The 18050-nt window shown below is 38.8% G+C and overlaps 1 protein-coding gene across 1 annotated transcript in view; it reads left to right on the forward strand.

Annotated features, from left to right (window-relative positions):
- Positions 1 to 18050, forward strand: part of ZSWIM6 (zinc finger SWIM-type containing 6) — a 167365-nt gene that overhangs the window by 113222 nt on the left and 36093 nt on the right. Inside the window, exons 5-7 of the mRNA XM_048850294.2 lie at positions 14729 to 14908; positions 16758 to 16934; positions 17209 to 17355. Of these exons, the coding sequence (XP_048706251.1) occupies positions 14729 to 14908; positions 16758 to 16934; positions 17209 to 17355 (504 nt within the window). The remainder of the gene's footprint in view (positions 1 to 14728; positions 14909 to 16757; positions 16935 to 17208; positions 17356 to 18050) is intronic.

Here is an 18050-nt window from a genome sequence, read left to right on the forward strand (position 1 = left end):
TAAATTTGGAGGTGTTAGGCAAGACAATTTTTATTAATTATTCTGGCATCCATTATGAGGCTGGCATCATCCAAAGGAGATGATACAATGCACTGGAAGGGTCACACAAGCCATTTCTAGTTTGAAGGTCTAGAATTAAGTAGCAAGCTGTGTTTAAAAACAGTGAAAAGGAATATGATGAAAACAAAAAACTCCTGAAGGGGGGGTCTCCAGTGTAACTAAAATATGTTCCGTTAGAGTTGTCAAGATTACAGATGTAGCATGTTAAGATTAGAGTTATTTACTTCTGTTGATGCTAGAGACATTGGTAGTGCCTATAGTGATTTGTGTGAATCATTACACTCATATGTTCAATACACCTCACCTGCTACAATAGCAGATAGATAACTTTTTCAAAGTTCTGAGCTGGAATAATGCTGTTTAAATGGTACCTCAGTAAAATATCACATGCTGATTTTAGGAAGTTTAACCCTCGATTACCATTGATCAAAACTGAGAAATTGCTGCATTATTAATTATAACAGGAACCCCTTTGGTCTGCCGTTAAATTGCATTGATAAAATAGAGGAATATGGAGATGGTTATAATCCCCTGAAGTAAATGTCTGCTGGTGCATGTTGCACTGAGTTCTCTGATTTCAGTAAAAGGTCAGTCAACCCTCTTTCTGCTCTGAAAAAATTATCTCTATCCGTAGGTTAAAAAGTCCCTCCAGTTTGACTTCAGTAATAATTCTCTAATATTCATCTATCAAAAATTAAATAAAAGTTGCTTCTGAGCTACGAAAGTGAAAAGATTTTCTTTCTTAATAAAAGGGGGAAATTTGACTTTGTGCCCCAGCCCAGGGATCACATTGCTGCAAGGCTTTGCTTTGGAATTAAATGCTGAGCACTGCCAGATGCCAGGCATCGAGAAGAAGCTGAGTTTTGTCGGCAAATGGGATCTGCAAGTTAATTGGTGTTTTCTGCAGGCTTCTGGCTGTGAAATGAAATTGGAAGCCCTTTAGCCACATGGATAATACAGGACCTGAATACAAATGTCACATGTCACCATCAGGGCCCACTGTGAGACAATAGTGTTCCCACTCGAACACTACGCCATTACAGATCATTTAAATATGGGGATTACATTTAAACTAAAAGCCCCATTTGCCTTTTACTGCAATTTAAATGTCCTCTTAGCAAAAGCTAAGTGACAAATTAAATGAAAAAAGTGCCCACATTTTTAAAGCTGTAATGCAAAACAACCTTTTATTGCTTCTCATGTGCCACGAATGAATCATTATACTTGTCAACCCTAAACCAAGCCATAATTGGAGTAGCTACTGTTATCAAAGTGGGGCCGCTCTTGTGACAGCTTAATAAAGCTGAAACTGTTAAATTAAATCCCAGATGCTTAATCTGATGAAAGCAGTCAAGTAGAAGAATCCAAGACAAGTATCTACTACTTGGTGGAGTGATGGAGCCCAACAGCTTGTCAACACGTAGATTACAGGATCAGATTTTTTTTTCTGATCTACCATTTTCGGTATCTTTTCCCACCCACTTGCCTCCCTTTGCAGTAAAGAAACTTCACACAATTCGCATGTTTCAAAACAAACATTTCTAGTAGATTTTCCCCCCCCACTTTGATTTTTTTTAAACAATATTTAATTCATTTTTTTTAAACTAAAAAAGAATGGTTTCTGATGGAACCAAAGGCAAGATGGCTCTCCACATGTGCCCTACCCCAGGGAGGAGGGTCTGCCAAGGAGGTTCTCACTCTTATAAGACAGGACAATGGCTATTCATTTTATTTAAGATGCTGAGATTTTTACTTTAGCTCTGATCTTTGAGGCACTCTTTGAATGCCCTCAATTCTCATTGAGGAATTGAGCAGGAATAGGGGGTGCTCTCAAGGTGGTGTTGAATCAGCCCCACCCTCACCTACCCAGTTCAACTACTCTCCATTGACTAATATTGCTAAATATGGAGCACTCTTGTGATGTCACTGAGTCCTACAACAGTATAAAGCCTTCCTGGGAGACACCTCTGAAATCTCTTTGATCGTACCTAGTGGAAGGGCTGCTCCTGCACATGTATCACTTGTGTGGCATGAGTTTTGTTGTCTCCTTGCCTAATGGATTAGCCCTTAAATGAATTTTTACTCGTGGAAACTACTATTGTATGCTCAAGATGGGTTGAGTTTTTTTAAAACATTAATATGCTATACTTAAGCTAAATTGTAATAATATTAGCAGAATGTTAATATAAATGTCCATTTTTGCAACCATAGAGGTGCATAATATATAATTTTTTATATTGTAAACTATGAGGAAAACTTGCTAACTTGAAGTTAAAAATCTTGTACAAATTCAGATCACGTGGAGAATTGTTACAACATATTTGTGCTTTTTAATGATCATTTTCAAATTCTTAGTTTTTTTGAGTAAATTTATCCTCCCAATCTGAAATTTAATTTAAACACATGATCGTTAGAGGTTGTAATTAGTTAGGATTTAATTACTGTTTTACTCTGGGAAACCATTGCTTCAAGGTGTTAAATAACGTTTTCCTGTCTTTGAAACTACTTTCATGTATTCTAAGAAATTCTTTGTATTCTAATTTAGGATATATCAAGTTGGATTTTTTTAACCTAAACTAAATAAAAATCTTGAAGTAGAAGATAGGAAGGCCTTTAGTGGCTCTTCACTTTGCAATTACAGAAAATAAATTGTGCAGGGCATGCCAGCTATTTCAAACAGATGACCTCCGCTCAGTACTTCAGAATAAGACAAAAACAGCTAAGGTTCCTGCCAATATGCCCCGAGAGAAATTCCTTTCTGACCCCAAATTTAGCAACTACTTAAATGCTACCATGAACAAGATTTACCATGGCTAAATAGTCATTCCAGTTTTTGTTTTTCTGCAGCTGCATATTAAAATAGTCACTATCATCTTTTTTTTTAAAGGTACATGTACACTGCAGAAAGATTGTTTTCCTCATGTATTTCATAGTATTGTTTAAATGGACAGATGTAGGCCATAATTTTCAAACCTGAGTGCCTAAATTTAGTTGCCTACGTCCTTATTTAGGCACTGAATTAAAAGTGACTTTATTTTTCCAAAGGTGCAAGGCATCTGAAGCTCCCATTGACATTCACATCCTTTGAAGTCCATAAGCGTTGTAAGTGCCCAGCGCCTTTGGAAAATAAGGCTACTTTTAATAAGGTGCCTAAGTATGGATTTAGGCAACTAAATTTAAGCACTTGAAAGTAGACTGTGAAATTCAGACGTTCCTAAGGTGGTCAGGTGCCTTATACTATACTCAATCCATTAAACTGGTTGTTTTGCAATTTTTGGATTAAAAATAAGTCTGCATGTTATATGCATGTCCATTAAATTATATCAGCCATTTCACAGAATATTATGCTAACATATATAAATGTGTCTTAGATTGGTTTATGCTGTTTAAGGTACTAAACTATTTCTGACTGCTTTTTTGAGAAATTAAACAGCAGGGGCTCTACACAGAATCTCAGTTGTGTGTGAAACTTCTCTTCATTGTGACTTTGTCATTACCTTTTGCTTCTGCTGTTTGTTACCCAATTCATATATATATTTTATGTTCAAACTGACTGCTGTTAAATCAAGGGTTTGTGGCACTAGCAAGTGTTTTTGAAGCTTCAGCTTAAACTGATTTTCAGACACATTACACTTTGTCTTCTGTAATTACAGGATGGAGTTATGACTGTTCGGGTTCCCTAGCTATACTTTTCCTTGCCTTAGCATGTTTAGATTTCTCTAAGTTTAATCATACCTTGAGTTTCCTGGGTTTGGAATGCTTTTATTTTAGGGGGTGGTGGATGTAATTATAACATCCCTGTGATATTTTTGCCCTTAATTAATTATATATATTAACTTTTAACAGTTTAACATAGGCAATTCCCAGATAGGAGATTCTTTAATTTAAAAATTTCATATATAAACGCAAAATGTTGCTGTGTGGGTTTTATCTTAAGTGAGTAAAATATAATATCAATATTAACTTCTAATTTTTTAAAACCTTTTTAGCAACACATTTACCAGTACATGGGGTAGAGGGATAGCTCAGTGGTTTGAGCATTGGCCTGCTAAACCCAGGGTTGTGAGTTCAATCCTTGAGGGGGCCATTTAGGGATCTGGGAGAAAAATTGGGGATTGGCCCTGCTTTGAGCAGCGGGTTGGACTAGATGACCTCCTGAGGTCCCTTCCAACCCTGATCTTCTATGTGATTGTGGATGCTTTACCCTGCTCTGGAGCAGCCCAAAGTAGCCATAATGGACTGGCAAGTTTCTCTCCACTTCTGACTGCTACAGTTCACGGAACATCACTTCCTACTTTTCCTCTTGCTGTTGCTTATGTCTGGTGCAGCACATGGTTCTCAAAAATTCTAAGATTAATGATAATATTTTGCTCGAGTTCATCATAACTCAAAATTTCTTCAGCAGAGGGTGATAAATAATGTGCTAATACAGAGAATTCCGTGAATAACTGCCTTCTTTCAAAATGACTGCTGTCTCCCATTTCTCCCATTGGGAGTGAAGCCTGGATAGCCTTGAGAAAGATGGAGGTCGCCCATATTTCCAGAGACCAGTTTCCTCTCACTTTCATTGGGAACAACGGAAGGCAGTGACTATCTTGAAAGGGGGCATCTTAACTGAGGGCATTTATGGCCACAGTTCTATTAAGACAATAGGAGATGGTAGCCATTTTGAAATGGAGATGTTTCTTTCACTTTTCTGTAATAGAACAGCATTTATCAGACCCTGCTGAAGAAGCAGCTTTCAGTTATGAAAAAAAAAGGCAAAAACTACCACTTGTTACCATTAACAATTATTGAAATGTAGTCAATGTGCAGGATTTCTGTGAATGGTTTATTTATTAATTTGCAATTTGGGAAGTTCAGAGTTTGTGTTCCATTAAGATTATTTAGGACCTAACAAAAAAGCTAGATGATGGGTGCTAAATTTCTTCAGAAACCCATTTTAAAATACTTTTAATTCCTAAACGAATTAACTGATTAACTTGTAAATTTTCCTGAAAATTCATTGTGTACTCAGAGTAAGCGCTGTAATTTTGAGGATATGCTGTAATACTCCTTTTATAACTAAGTGGTTGAATCCCTGCTTCAAGTGAAAAACTAATTTCATCCTTCTCTGAGACCATGACCAATGCTTCCATAATTAAGTGCAGAATTTGACTTGTGACTGAAATTAGTTGCTGACCTATATTTCATGGAGCATACTTCTCCCTTTTTTTAAAACATAAGAATAACATGAGCTAACATCTAATCTTCTGATATTACCCCCAGTAAGTACCAGAGAAAGTAGATTATATATGCCTATGGAGTAGGGTGATCAAATAGCAAGTATGAAAAATCAGGACCTTTTTTGGGGGAGAGAGGGCAGATAATTGCCTATGTAAGACAAAGCCCCTAACATCGGGACATCTAGTCGCCCTACTGTGGAGTGGTTGCATCTTCAGTGAGTTCTCCTAATATTCTGGGATCCAAGTCATTGGGCCCCAGTGATTTTATTCAGGTCCCTTCTTGTCGAAGGGTCCTGGAATCCCATCCCATGACAGCTACTGGAATACCATGCCCTGTTCTCACATACACAATTCAAGAAGGATGTAGATAAATTCGAGAGGGCTCAGAGAAGGGCCACGAGAATGATTAAAGGATTAGAAAACATGCCTTAAAGCGATATTCCAGGAGCTCAAAGAGAAGGTGAAGGAGTGACTTGATCATACAGTCTAAAATACCTTCACAGGGAACAGAAATTTGATAATTTAGCAGATAAAGGTAAAACAGGATCAAATGGCTGGAAGTTTAACCTAGACAAATTCTGACTGGAAATAAGGTATGCATTTTTAAAAGTTAGGGTAATTAATCATTGGAACAATGACCAATGGTTGTGGTGGATTCTCCATCACCGGCAATTTTTAAATGTATTGGATGCTTTTCTGAAAGCTCTACTGTAGTTCAAATGGAAATTAATTCAGGGAAGTTTTAAGGTCCTGTGTTTTATGCATAACAGACAAGATGATCACAGTGGTCACTTGTGGCTTTATAATCTGTAGGTGCAGTAACGCCTCACTTAACGTAGTTATGTTCCTGAAAAATGTCACTTTAAGCTAAACAATGTTAAGCGAATCCAATTTTCCCATAAGAATTAATGTAAATGGGGGGGGTTAGGTTCCATGGACATTTTCTTTTTTTGCCAGACAAAAGGCTTAATATATATTTTAAAGAAACTCCAGTCATTGTTGAGTATGAAGCAATGGGAGGTGCTCCCGTCTTACCTCACACAGACACAGCCCACTGGCACTGCAGACAATGAGGCAGGCAAGGAGGCTGAAGGTGCCGTAGGCTAGGAGAAGCATGTTGCACAGCGGCAGCTTCCCCTACTGTGCAAGCACCAGGGGCGGGGGGCTCGACCCTTGGCACACCCACTCCACCCCTTCCCCCAAGCCCCCTCTTAACCCACCTCCTCTTCCCCCCCCACCTGTTTACTCTGCAAGCCACATCCTCGCTCCTCCCCCCTCCCTCCCCTGCCTCCTGCTCTCAGCAGTCAGCTGGTTTGCAGTGTTCAGGAGGCAGGAGAGGGAGGGGGAGCCTGCTCGCCGAGTCCTCGCTCCTCACCCCTGCCTCCTGAACGCCACAAACCAGCTGATTGCTGCAGGCAGGAGGCGGGGAGAAGTAGGGGGAAGGTGCTGATCCGCAGGGTCCGCCAGCAGGTGGAAGGCGCTGGCGGAGGCACGTAGGGGAGCTGATGGGGGGCTGCTAGCTGTGGACAAAGCAAGTAGCCAGATGATGTTATAGCGGAGTATTGTACAACTTTAAATGGAGCATGTTGGGTAATGGAGCAGGGACGTAAGGTCGAAACAACGTTAAGTGAGAGGACATTAAGTGGGGAGTTACTGTATATCTACACTTATGGCAGAGTGTAGAGTACAGACACAGAACACCCAGCTAGCATGGGTATAAATAGCAGGGTAGACTTTGAGGCGCTGCTTAAGTGAGTAGAGTGCCCTTCCCACCTGAACCCTAGGGTACATACCCTGCCTGGCTCTCTGTACATGCCCAAGCAGTGCCTCCCATGTCTACACTGCTATTTTGAGCAGTGTAGTGTCCTGCTGTCTCCCATCTACCAGAGCCTTTCACTGCTGCCTGTAGCTGCACACCACAGTGACAAGTGTGGACATAGCCTGCCTCTAACTTCAGTGTATAGCTATAGCTGTAATGCCTGTGCTCTACATGTTGCCATGGATGAGGCCTATGTGAATCTGTGGTGGCATGTTTCAGTTATGTAAGCATAATGCTGGTTATCATGCTGTTTTTCCTGTCCTCTCCTTCCATCCATCTTCATGGTTTTATTTGGGTGTACTTATCCTTTAATGTGAATATATTTCAAAAACGGTCCTTTATTTCAGCAACCTCTCCCTTTCAGTTCTTGTGATCAAACCCCTTGTCCCTCTCATCTCAAGAAAGTTGAAATGCTGTAGAAAAAATTGAGTTGTTTACTGTACTACCTCACAGGGATGTTAGAGCTGGACGATGTATTCATAGTGAACAATTCATCTGACTAATTTCGCCCTTTTTCATTTTGAAAATGATCTGCAAGTATCAGATTATGTTATGGTTCTTAAAATTCATTATGTTGTGGTTCTTAAAATTTTATTTGTAACTGTTAAACTCTTCGGAAGAAATATTTAGTCTATGCTTTGTCAGAACAAGAGTCCCATTTTCTGTTCACAACTTACCAGTGACCATAAGTAATTATTTAAATTTATTATGGGAATCATTGAAGTATATGTTTTAAAAACAGCCATGAGCAGTTTAGTGAAAGTTTTAATATCCATTTGTTTGCTCCAGTATTAGCCATGCTGTAAGTTTATCTTGAATGTTTGGAAATAAAAGGGGTCAAGAATACTAGGAAAGTAAATCAGTGGGTTTCTTTGAAAACACCTGGTGTTTTCTTCCAGCTCTGTAGATAAAAGTATTCCTCTTGTTGTATTAATGATAAAAATGAATAATTATTTGTAAGGAATCATAAGTATGGCCCTTAACTGAGATTTGATGGATGTAACTAGTTTATGTCCTGAGGAGATGAAAATCTGTAGTCCTGATCTTGAAAACTCCTTTGCTTGAGTGGACCCCAGCACCTGTGCAGAGCCCCATTGGCTTAGTCAGTGGGGCACCATGCAGTCACAGTAGTTTGCACGCTTAAAGACTAAACTAGATGTAATTTGGTAAGGGATGATAGAACAAAGGATGTTTTAAAAAAAAAAAAAAAAAAAAAAGACAAGGGATACAATCATGTTAAATCACGAGATGCATTTTGTTTTCATCTTAATGTATTAAAATTTGAGGACACTGAAATTGAGGCTGGAGTGAAAGTCAGTATTAAACCTACTTTATATATGCACAGAGCAGTTCAGTGACTTGCGCAAGGGCCAGCGAGTGAGTAACAGAGCTGAGTACGGAACTCTGATTCCAGTTTCTCTGACTAGAGCACACTTGCTCCCATGACATTGGAAATGTTGTTTTTTTAATATAACAGTCTTGGGAGAGAAGGAAGTAAGTTTAAGGAACTAGAAATATGTGCATTTTGCCCCCTTATGGTACAGCTGTGCTCCCCCAACACACACACACACACACACGCGCATTTTAGTGTGCAGAAGATATCAATGCTGCAGGTAATCTATTGCATTAATCAGCCAGCTAGTGTGAAATGCATGGGGAGTGATTATACTATCATACACAATACAATCAGCATGAAGCACTTGTCAAGACCAATACATCAAAGTTTAATTCAGTAATAGAATGAATTAGAGCAAAATGAAACATTCTGTTCTCCAAGAAACACAACACCCATTGCAGGTTCTTTCTGAAGGCTCTGTAGAAAAACCAGAGTGCATTAAGGAATTGTTTTTATGAATAAAATTGCTACTCAGCTCTGACTGTATACTGCGAGTACTTCTCCTTAGGGTTCTTATGATGGAGAGTATTGTATTGAAGTGCTTATTCTGTCTTCACTATTCTATAAAAACAACTGTTTAATTGGATCATTCTCCAGTGGGGCTTCTGAATACTTTTTGTTCTAATGGAGACCTCTTACTGCATGTAGGAAGGAGGTGGTTTTACCAGTTACTGTGCGGGATTTGCCCTTGAGGATGGGGGAGTAGTATACACTCGACTGATTTCTATTATTTTGCTAACTGCCTGGTTGCTGTTCCAATGCAGGTATTATGTGTTTATATAGAAGCTTGGATTATAAATTTTATATAATGCTGTATAGTCATTTAGATAGGAAAAATGTTTAGATGTTTCACAATCTTAACAGCCACTTTTGACACTAAAGCTTTTAACATATAAAAAGGCTAATGAGTTCAGTTTTCTAAACATCCACGTGACATATATATAAAAAAACACCTAAATGTTGTAAAACAATACTTCCACAATAGAATCACATAGGACCAAATGAGGTATGATGATGTGTATGCAACAAATGGTGATGCAATGTGGCTGACATCCCTCTGTGTAATAGCAACTCTTAACCAAAGAAAACTGATCCAGGTGATGAACAGTGAAAACACGAAATATGGCTACTCTCATCTAATCTAACTGAGTTGACTGCTTTTGAATTTGGTTCTTAAATGAAAGTTTGAGTTATGCTAGCATAAAAACTTTTAACTTTTAAACAGCAACTTGTATGCAGATACAATGTATATTTTAATTTTGCAAATGAGAGAATTGGTTTAAATAAACATTTTAATATAAAATTCCACCAGGCTAAGGCCTTATACCAAGTTTCAGCCTGTAGCAACCTATTACGGCAGTGTTATAAACCACTGAAAATGGTTATTGTGAAAATGCTGACACAAGCTTAGCTATATACCATCATTGACAGGGCAGCATCATATTTTTTTAGAGAAATCAGATTTCTTTTGACTATTATCAGTCTTGAATTGGAGGCTGAATCTTCAATTTCTCATCTTGTTTCCACATAGTAAAATTAGGTGGGGTTTTTCCAATTGTTGGGGAAGGGGTGAAATGTAATGGGATTTATGGGAACTGTGTAATACTTAATCTCTCAGGAGAGTCTATATACATGCCTTGTTCTTTTTTTTATGGTTTATGAATACATGCATACTGTAAGTGTGTAATTATTACAGCACCTACTGTTACAGTAACTGAGCACTTTAATAATGCTATATTCTACTTTGTTTAAATCCTGAGTCAGCATACTGACAGCATACTGTCAGCACACACTGTCCCTTTCTACAGCCTTGGTTCTGGGGCAGGGTGTCTATTGAGAGAATATAACTATGCTAATCTTTGGTTGTATGTATGGGGAAACCACACACTATGGAGAACAGTGGTAAAATATATTTTTCTGTGGGATGAGATGTACTGGAGACAAATGGCAGCGGTACATCTCTGAAGATATATGCTGTTTGAACCAAAGGTCTATTGAGGCAAAGCTAGCTTTATTCAGGTCAAGAGGATTATTGTGGAACCAGAATAGACAATTCCTCACTGAGATGTGACAGTTTTAGTATTTGTTCCCTTGTGAAATTAATATCAAATTGCAGTCACAGCATGACTTATCATCCAATTATCTTCAGGGGAAAGATGAAATCTGCATATTGGTTTCTGATATTTTGCCTTTGCACTTTGAGGATTTTCATATTGGAAAGAGGTGGGACGCAGTCCAAATCTGAATCCAAACTTTACTTTTTGTTCAATAGTGTATGGATTTGGGGTGTCTGCTTGGGCCTGTGCAAGGGGGACTCTAGCCTGGATCAAAATGCCTCCAAAGTTTTGGGTGAAAAAATATGGCAGCTGTATTGAGTGTTCAGTTGTGCCCATTTCTAATACTATATATTCTGACCAGAGGTTTTTTTGGTCTTTATTGGGGCAGTTGTTTATGTTGAGGGTCATGTTGGTCGCTGGATTTCATTATGTCAAGCTAGTGAACTTCTCTTCATATTGGGAATATCCTTTTTGGAGTACAGGAGTGCTCTTTTTAGTACAGATTCTTTAGTGTACAGCAATCTTCAAGTTTGAGAAGTCCGCTGAAATTCTCTTAATTAAAAGTTAGGTTTTTCCTGAGTCTGGGATGGGATAAGATAAGTTTCCACACAAAAGGTAGTTGTCCTTTAATTTTTACTTGATCCTTACCTGTAATAAGCAGTGGTTATGGCCAGTAATTGCCCCATATGGGAGCCATTAGGCAGAAGGTAGCTGGGAGCTTCCAAGAACCCCCTTATTCAAAACCAGAATAAGCCCTTTGCTTTGCTTTGATATCTAAGAGGATGCCCCCTAGAGCTTGTCTGCTGCAGCAGCAAGAGGTAGACCAGCTGCTGCTGTGAAATAGGAAGAATGGCTTCACGGCTTCTTCCATTGGGCTGGTGGGTGAATAGTGGGCACGACCAAACATCTCCCTTCTTAGAAGCTTGCTGCAGTAGAGTGTTAAAGGACAGGAAGCAGTGAATTTCAAATACCCAGCATGGAGCAGCTGCCCCCAAGAAACAGGGAGGTAGAAACTCTGCCCAACCCATGTACATTTCCCTCCATCCCCCCCCCCCCCACACACACCATGCATGCACTTCAAAAAAAAAAAAAAAATTGCTGGGGTGAGGAATGGGGTCCCTGGTATTATACTTCCTCCCCCAAAATGCTACCCTTTATAGTACTGTGGGCGTGGAACCTCAGGCTCTGTATGCTCAACTCTGCCATATGGGGAATTCCTTCTCCCACTCCTCCAGAAGGGCATCAGTTAACCTTGAAAGTAGTGTGAAGGCCCAATCCTGCAGACTTTACAAACACACACATCTCTTTGATGTCAGTGGGAGTTAACATTTTAAGTGGCACATGGGGGAGTTCCGTACATGGGACTTACACCAAATAGAGGTTATATTACATAATTTGATTGACACATGGATTACTGTATAAAGGGCTTAATATAAGAATTAATCCTTGTGTTTAACTTACACCAAATAGCTTGGCTTTCTGAGAATACAGCTACTGATATAATTAAACTCACAACACAGTTGCCCTCTTGAAATTAAAGTAGATGCTTAAAATTAAATATTTTGATATTCTGCCCCTCCCCCCCAATTAAGTGTAGTATATCCACAGTAGGCCTTCACTAACTTTTTTGACATTTCTCTGCTTTACATTGACTGGTTTTGATTGCTTTATGCATTCCTGCATACCATAAATCAGTTTTGTAGTGGGACATTCTGTAAATATCAGTGCTGTATATGGTGCCTTGCTGAATAATTTAAAATAGTCATCAAATTTCAGTTAAAATTTTGTGCTTGACCTTGGTTTATTTAGCTGCTCTTCTAGAATCATTGGAAATCCAGTTACAATGTGTTAAGTTATATTAGTCTCTTTTTAATACAGAGGGTTACATTGTCATACTCTTCAGTGCTACTGAAGGAAATAATTAATAAATCAAAGTTAGCCATTCCTCACTGTTTCCTCTTTTATTTTGGAGATTGCAAGGACCATCTTCATTGTATGTTTTGGGCCAGTGCTGAGCAGACTGGTGCTTAATGGTAGAAATAATCAGTGAAATTCTTCAATTTTACTTTATTTACGAGGGTTGCAATATGTTTAAACCACTGCACAGAGTGTCTAAAGGAAGTGTAAGAGTTGATTAAAAAGGGCTTTCCAGATTCAGTATGTTTTTCTTTTATACATTTCTGCAAGTTTCATCTTCTAAAACATATTCCTTTAGTGTGTTTAACCGTTCCAAATAATCGCCTACACTATTCTAGTGACATCTTCTATCCTTTGGTGCACCCTGTCTTATTTTGTGGTGTCTCACAGATTTTTTTTTTTTTTGGTTCACTTCCCTGCCCCCATTTCCACACCAGCATCTGAGGACTTTTAACCTTACAGGATCAAGCCCTCAATTTCCACTGGCTCATCATGAAGTGGTACTTAAGAATATGCTCCCATACCATGCTGTGTGGCATACTAGCATGCTAAGTTACTTCTAGGAATCAATGTTTTATGATGGCCTCTGTTCCAGGTATACCTTTTACTTTCTTAGTTAGCAAGCTATTATTTGGCTACTAGAGTTTAACTATCTTAGGTGAGCCAGCTGCATCTTTATTCTTTTTTTGGACATCTGTAATGCAGTTTTTAGGCACTTCTGCAAATCTTCTATAGTGTGTAAAGTACATCCTTAATGAACAAATGAAGTTTTACTAAATAGCACGTCTTCATGCTGCTGTCAAAGTTCACATTGGTAAAGAGACAGCTGATTCAGAGAGAAATGTTTTCATTTGAAAATTGTTGCCACAGACCCTGAAGTATTTGTGGATGCTCTGTTACACAGTGTCAGGGAGTCCGATTCTGAACTGACTCTGTGTGAAATGTCAGCCCAAATTAGCTTTCTCTGAGTTGTGTAAAGAGGGAATGTAAAACAGATTTTACAGTTTAACCTACCATATATACTCGTTCATAAGCCGAATATTTTTGGTAAAAAAGTGACGCATCAAAGAGCAGGGGTCAGCTTATAAACGGGTCTACACCAAAATTTGATGATTTGAATTGAATATCTAATACATTGTTGTTTTGTGTACCTGGAGCATCTGCAGGCATGGAGCCCCTCAGTTCCCTGTAGCCGCGTTTTGCTGTTCCCAGCCAATGGGAGCTGCGGGAAGTGGCGCCACTTCCCGCAGCTCCCATTGGCTGGAAACGGCAAACCGCGGCCACTGGGAGCTGAGGGGCTCTGTGTCTGCAGATGCTTCAGGTAAACAAAACGTCCCGACCCGCCTGCAGCTTACCCTGACTGGCCGGGAGCCGAAGTTTGCCAACCCCTGAAATATAGGGTCGGCTTATGAAAGAGTCATACAGTTTTTACCATTTTTACTTATCCATCTTGGGGGAGTTGGCTTATAAACGAACTGTCTTATGGTCGTGATGGATTATGATGGAAATAGGATAATTACTGAAATAATGGCAGTAAAAATAAGTGTATTATAAAGTGCTGCAATTTTGATTGAATATTAAATCTCTCAAATCCAAATGTGATTTGAAAATGATTTTGAGTGTGAATTACTGTTCTTTGGATAGGTTTTGATAAGTTCTGAGGATGCGGAGGTATATATGTACAGTGTATGTATACTTGTGTTTAATATATTTAATTTGATTTCAAAATATTTTACTGTAATGTAAAATTGGGAAATAAATAGAACTATATTTGCTATGTAATTCTTCTACATTTTTTTGCGTTGTTTAAACTGATGCACTTGCTTCCTCTGTCAGAATTAAAACAAAAGGATGAGTGGTTGAGTTTTGTAACATGAGTGTGGATTCTCTCTTTTCACTTTAAACTGATATTTCTTTCTGACAAACTATAGAGTGGAGGCTTTGGATTTTGTAGTGCTTCATATGAAGTCTCACTTTATCTTTTTATATCTTCAATTTCAATAGAAAGATTGTGTGTTCTAATTAAGTTATTTGGGATGGTTGAAAAAGACCACATTAACCCCACGATGCTGAGTCAGGAACTCATGGTCTGCTAGTATTCAACCACACTTGGAGGCTAACAATGTGGCTTTGCAGGAGAAATAACATTATAGTATAAAAATACCATCTGGTAAAACTCCATAGTTTTTTAAAATTAGTCATTGGCTGTTGCTCTTTTAATAGAAAAGTTAATTGAGCAATTTTTTTAAATCAGGTGCTCTGTGGATGTGTATAGTCTTAAATCCCCACTGCAAGTTGGAGCAGAAGGCCAGTTGGCTAAAACAGCTGAAAAAATGGAACAGTGTGGATGTTTGTCCCTGGGAAGATGGAAACCATGGAAACGAGCTGCCCAATTTAACCAATGCTTTGCCTCAGGGTGCAAATGCTAACCAAGGTGAGTCTGAACAGATGCACTAATTGTAACCTATACTATAACCTGTATATTAATGTATCCCTACAAAATTCTACTTTCTTTCCTGGGACAAGTAACTTTCTCGCTCTTAGGAGTGGGAGTTGGTATGGACAAGTAAAGGGAGGATGAATACAGTTTTATAACGGTAGGTTAGCAAGGGGTGTGTGTGTGTGTGTGTGTGTTGGTGTGTGTTTAAATGTATTTACGAAATAAAATATTTCAAGACCGAGTCATCCCTAAATGTTCCCAACCCCTTTGTTTGTTTTATAAAAATGTTAGTTTTATCTATGCTGCATGTATCTAAGTACAAGTCATGAAATTAACTGAAATATAAAGTATATCATATAAACATTTTTGGTTTGGGTTTGGTTTGGCTTGCTCTTTAAGCTGGTATCACTGCAGACGTGCTTTTCTGAGCTTTTCTATATGTGGTTTTCTTCAGTTGTGAAGCTTTCATAGCTATTTAAAGAGATGCTACTGCAACTAAATGAAATTAGATGTGTTAAAATGAAGCATCTATTTGTGGGATCAGCCCTGTGGTTAACACTCTGCACTGACACAAGATCCCAGGTTCTATTCATGGGGCTGGGACTGCTGCAGGCAGGACACTGTCTTCTTGGAGAGGGGAGGTGTCTTGTTGCTCTGCAGTAGTCTCTATGGCTAATCTAGGAGAGATGTTCAACTTTGAAGAAAGTCCCATCCGGCCCTTCTTGGGCAAAGGATGCTGCTTTGCTAAGGACCAGGGTGGGGGAAATGTCCTCCATTTATACAAGTAAGAGCTCTATTTATATAAGAATATAATATTGCAATACAGAAACATGCATCTGGGAAGCCCCATGTCTACAATATTTGGAACACATATTGATTTCAAATTTATATAAAATGAAGGAAAATTTAATGCCTGCAGAAGAAAAAGATAAAAGCTTGGACTGGTGAGGTGTCTCCCGTGGGTCATTTGCAGTCTCTTGAAAGATACCTGTGAAGGGAATTGTAAAATTTCATTCACTTCCAGATTAACTTTTAATCTCCACCTGTAGCCAGGGAAAACGGGGGACATTCAGCACATAACTCCCTACAAAGATTTTTCTTGTTGGGTTTCCTAATGTCCAGCCCAACGTACGCTGATTTCAGCTCTGACTGACATCTTGGCAGCAACAGAATTCTGCTGCCACATGGAGTTCTCACATAGAAATTCATATCAGTGCTATGATTTGTAGTATACTATGTCTACTTCATTCCAAGTATTTTATACCTTTTTAAAAATTATTTAATATGACAAAGGTAACAACTATTTTAAAGTGTGTAGAATCATACCATGTCAGCTTTAAAAACAAAATAAAAAGCAACACTTTATCAGAGTCCTGCCCCAATACACTGACTGTAGATTCCAGCAGAGCTACCTGGCTGAAGTGACAGGTAGAAGAAGCCAATGATACTAGCAGGACTGGACCTCCCAGGATCCAAGAAGAATTTGGGAGTGTGCTGAATTCCCTCTTCGTGTGTTTAGTGGGAGTGTTCAATATACATTGCTAAAATAGAAGGCAATTTGACAGTTCTCTTTACAGAGCACTGTCTAGCATTAGTTTTAATGGATGTAGATCTTTTTCTTTTTTTATGAAGGAAAAGTGAATAAGTGGAATAAAAATCATCTGATTTATCTAGTATTTAGGATGTGAAAAATGTCATCTGCAGTCTGCTACTTAAGGAGACAGGATACCATGAGTGTGAGGGGAGGAATTAGACAGCAAGACTGAAAAATATTGTGAATGATTTATTCAAATGTGAATAAATAAAAGCTGATGACCGCTTTCTGTATTTGTGAAAATGACAGATTCATCAAACAGACCGCATCGGACGGTGTTCACTCGAGCTATCGAGGCATGCGATCTCCACTGGCAGGACAGCCACTTACAGCACATTATCAGCAGTGACTTATACACCAACTACTGTTACCATGACGACACTGAAAACTCGCTCTTTGACTCTCACGGGTGGCCCCTCTGGCATGGTAAGTGGCTAAACCGGAAAGACGTTTCCATGACTTGCTGCTTTGTTCAGTTTCTGTGGCATTATTTTTGGGGGATGGTGGGAAGATGAATGGAAGGCCTGGAAATAGGAACAGAGCCTCCCTTCAAATACTGGTTCAGAAATAACCTTTTAAGTCCCTTCACGTAGCTTATAAATAAATAAATAACCTTTTGAGCAGCATTGTAAAATTGGGGGGGGGGGCGCGTTACAGACATGAATGTACTTTTTTCTTCCAATTATGTTCTCTGTTTTAGAACATGTTCCTACAGCCTGTGCAAGGGTTGATGCATTACGATCTCATGGATACCCAAGAGAAGCACTGAGGCTAGCAATAGCTATTGTTAACACACTGAGAAGACAGCAGCAGAAACAGCTGGACATGTTCCGGGCTCAGAAGAAAGGTAAATGTAATGGCCTTTGCCCTTCTCTCTTCCCTACAAGGTGACCAGAAAACTAGTATGGAACTTTGCATGAGGAAACTGTATTAGAAGCTACAAAAGTGGCTATGACCTTTAGTAACTCTTCATTACCAGTTTATTTGGCCAGTGAGAAATGTAATGTTTTGGATGTCTAAGATTTTTATTAGAGTGTAAGCTCTTTAGGGCAAGGACCATATCTCCCTATCTCTTTTTGTAATATACTTAGCATAATTGAGGTCCTGATCCTGGTGAGGAGATTCAGGCATTATCGCAATACAAATATTGCTTTTGTGTAATCTTTTAAAAATGGAGCATTTTGTGTGTGGTTGCATGGTTTGGGGGGTTTTTTGTTCCTCTCTCCCTAAGGAGAATTTAATTTGAGCAATGTATTTCTGCGACAGAAAGGATAACAAAATAATTGAAGAAATGCCTAGTGTAGAATGAGACTCTTAATAAGTTTTAGTGCTTGTGAAGGATGCTGGATTAATATAACTGGAAAGAAGTTCTCTAATCATTGCTGACTGTGGTGTAACTTTGTCAGCACTGTCCTAGCAATGTACTTAATCCTTATTTTTGAAGGAATTATCTCATAAGGGTTTAGTCTCCGAAAGGCCTGTTCAGTCCTTGGCCACCCAAATTAATCTAACATTAAGATTAGAAGTAAAAGGGTGGCTTGG

Source organism: Caretta caretta, chromosome 5 (genome assembly GCF_965140235.1).
Source record: "Caretta caretta isolate rCarCar2 chromosome 5, rCarCar1.hap1, whole genome shotgun sequence".
Lineage (NCBI taxonomy): Eukaryota > Metazoa > Chordata > Testudines > Cheloniidae > Caretta > Caretta caretta.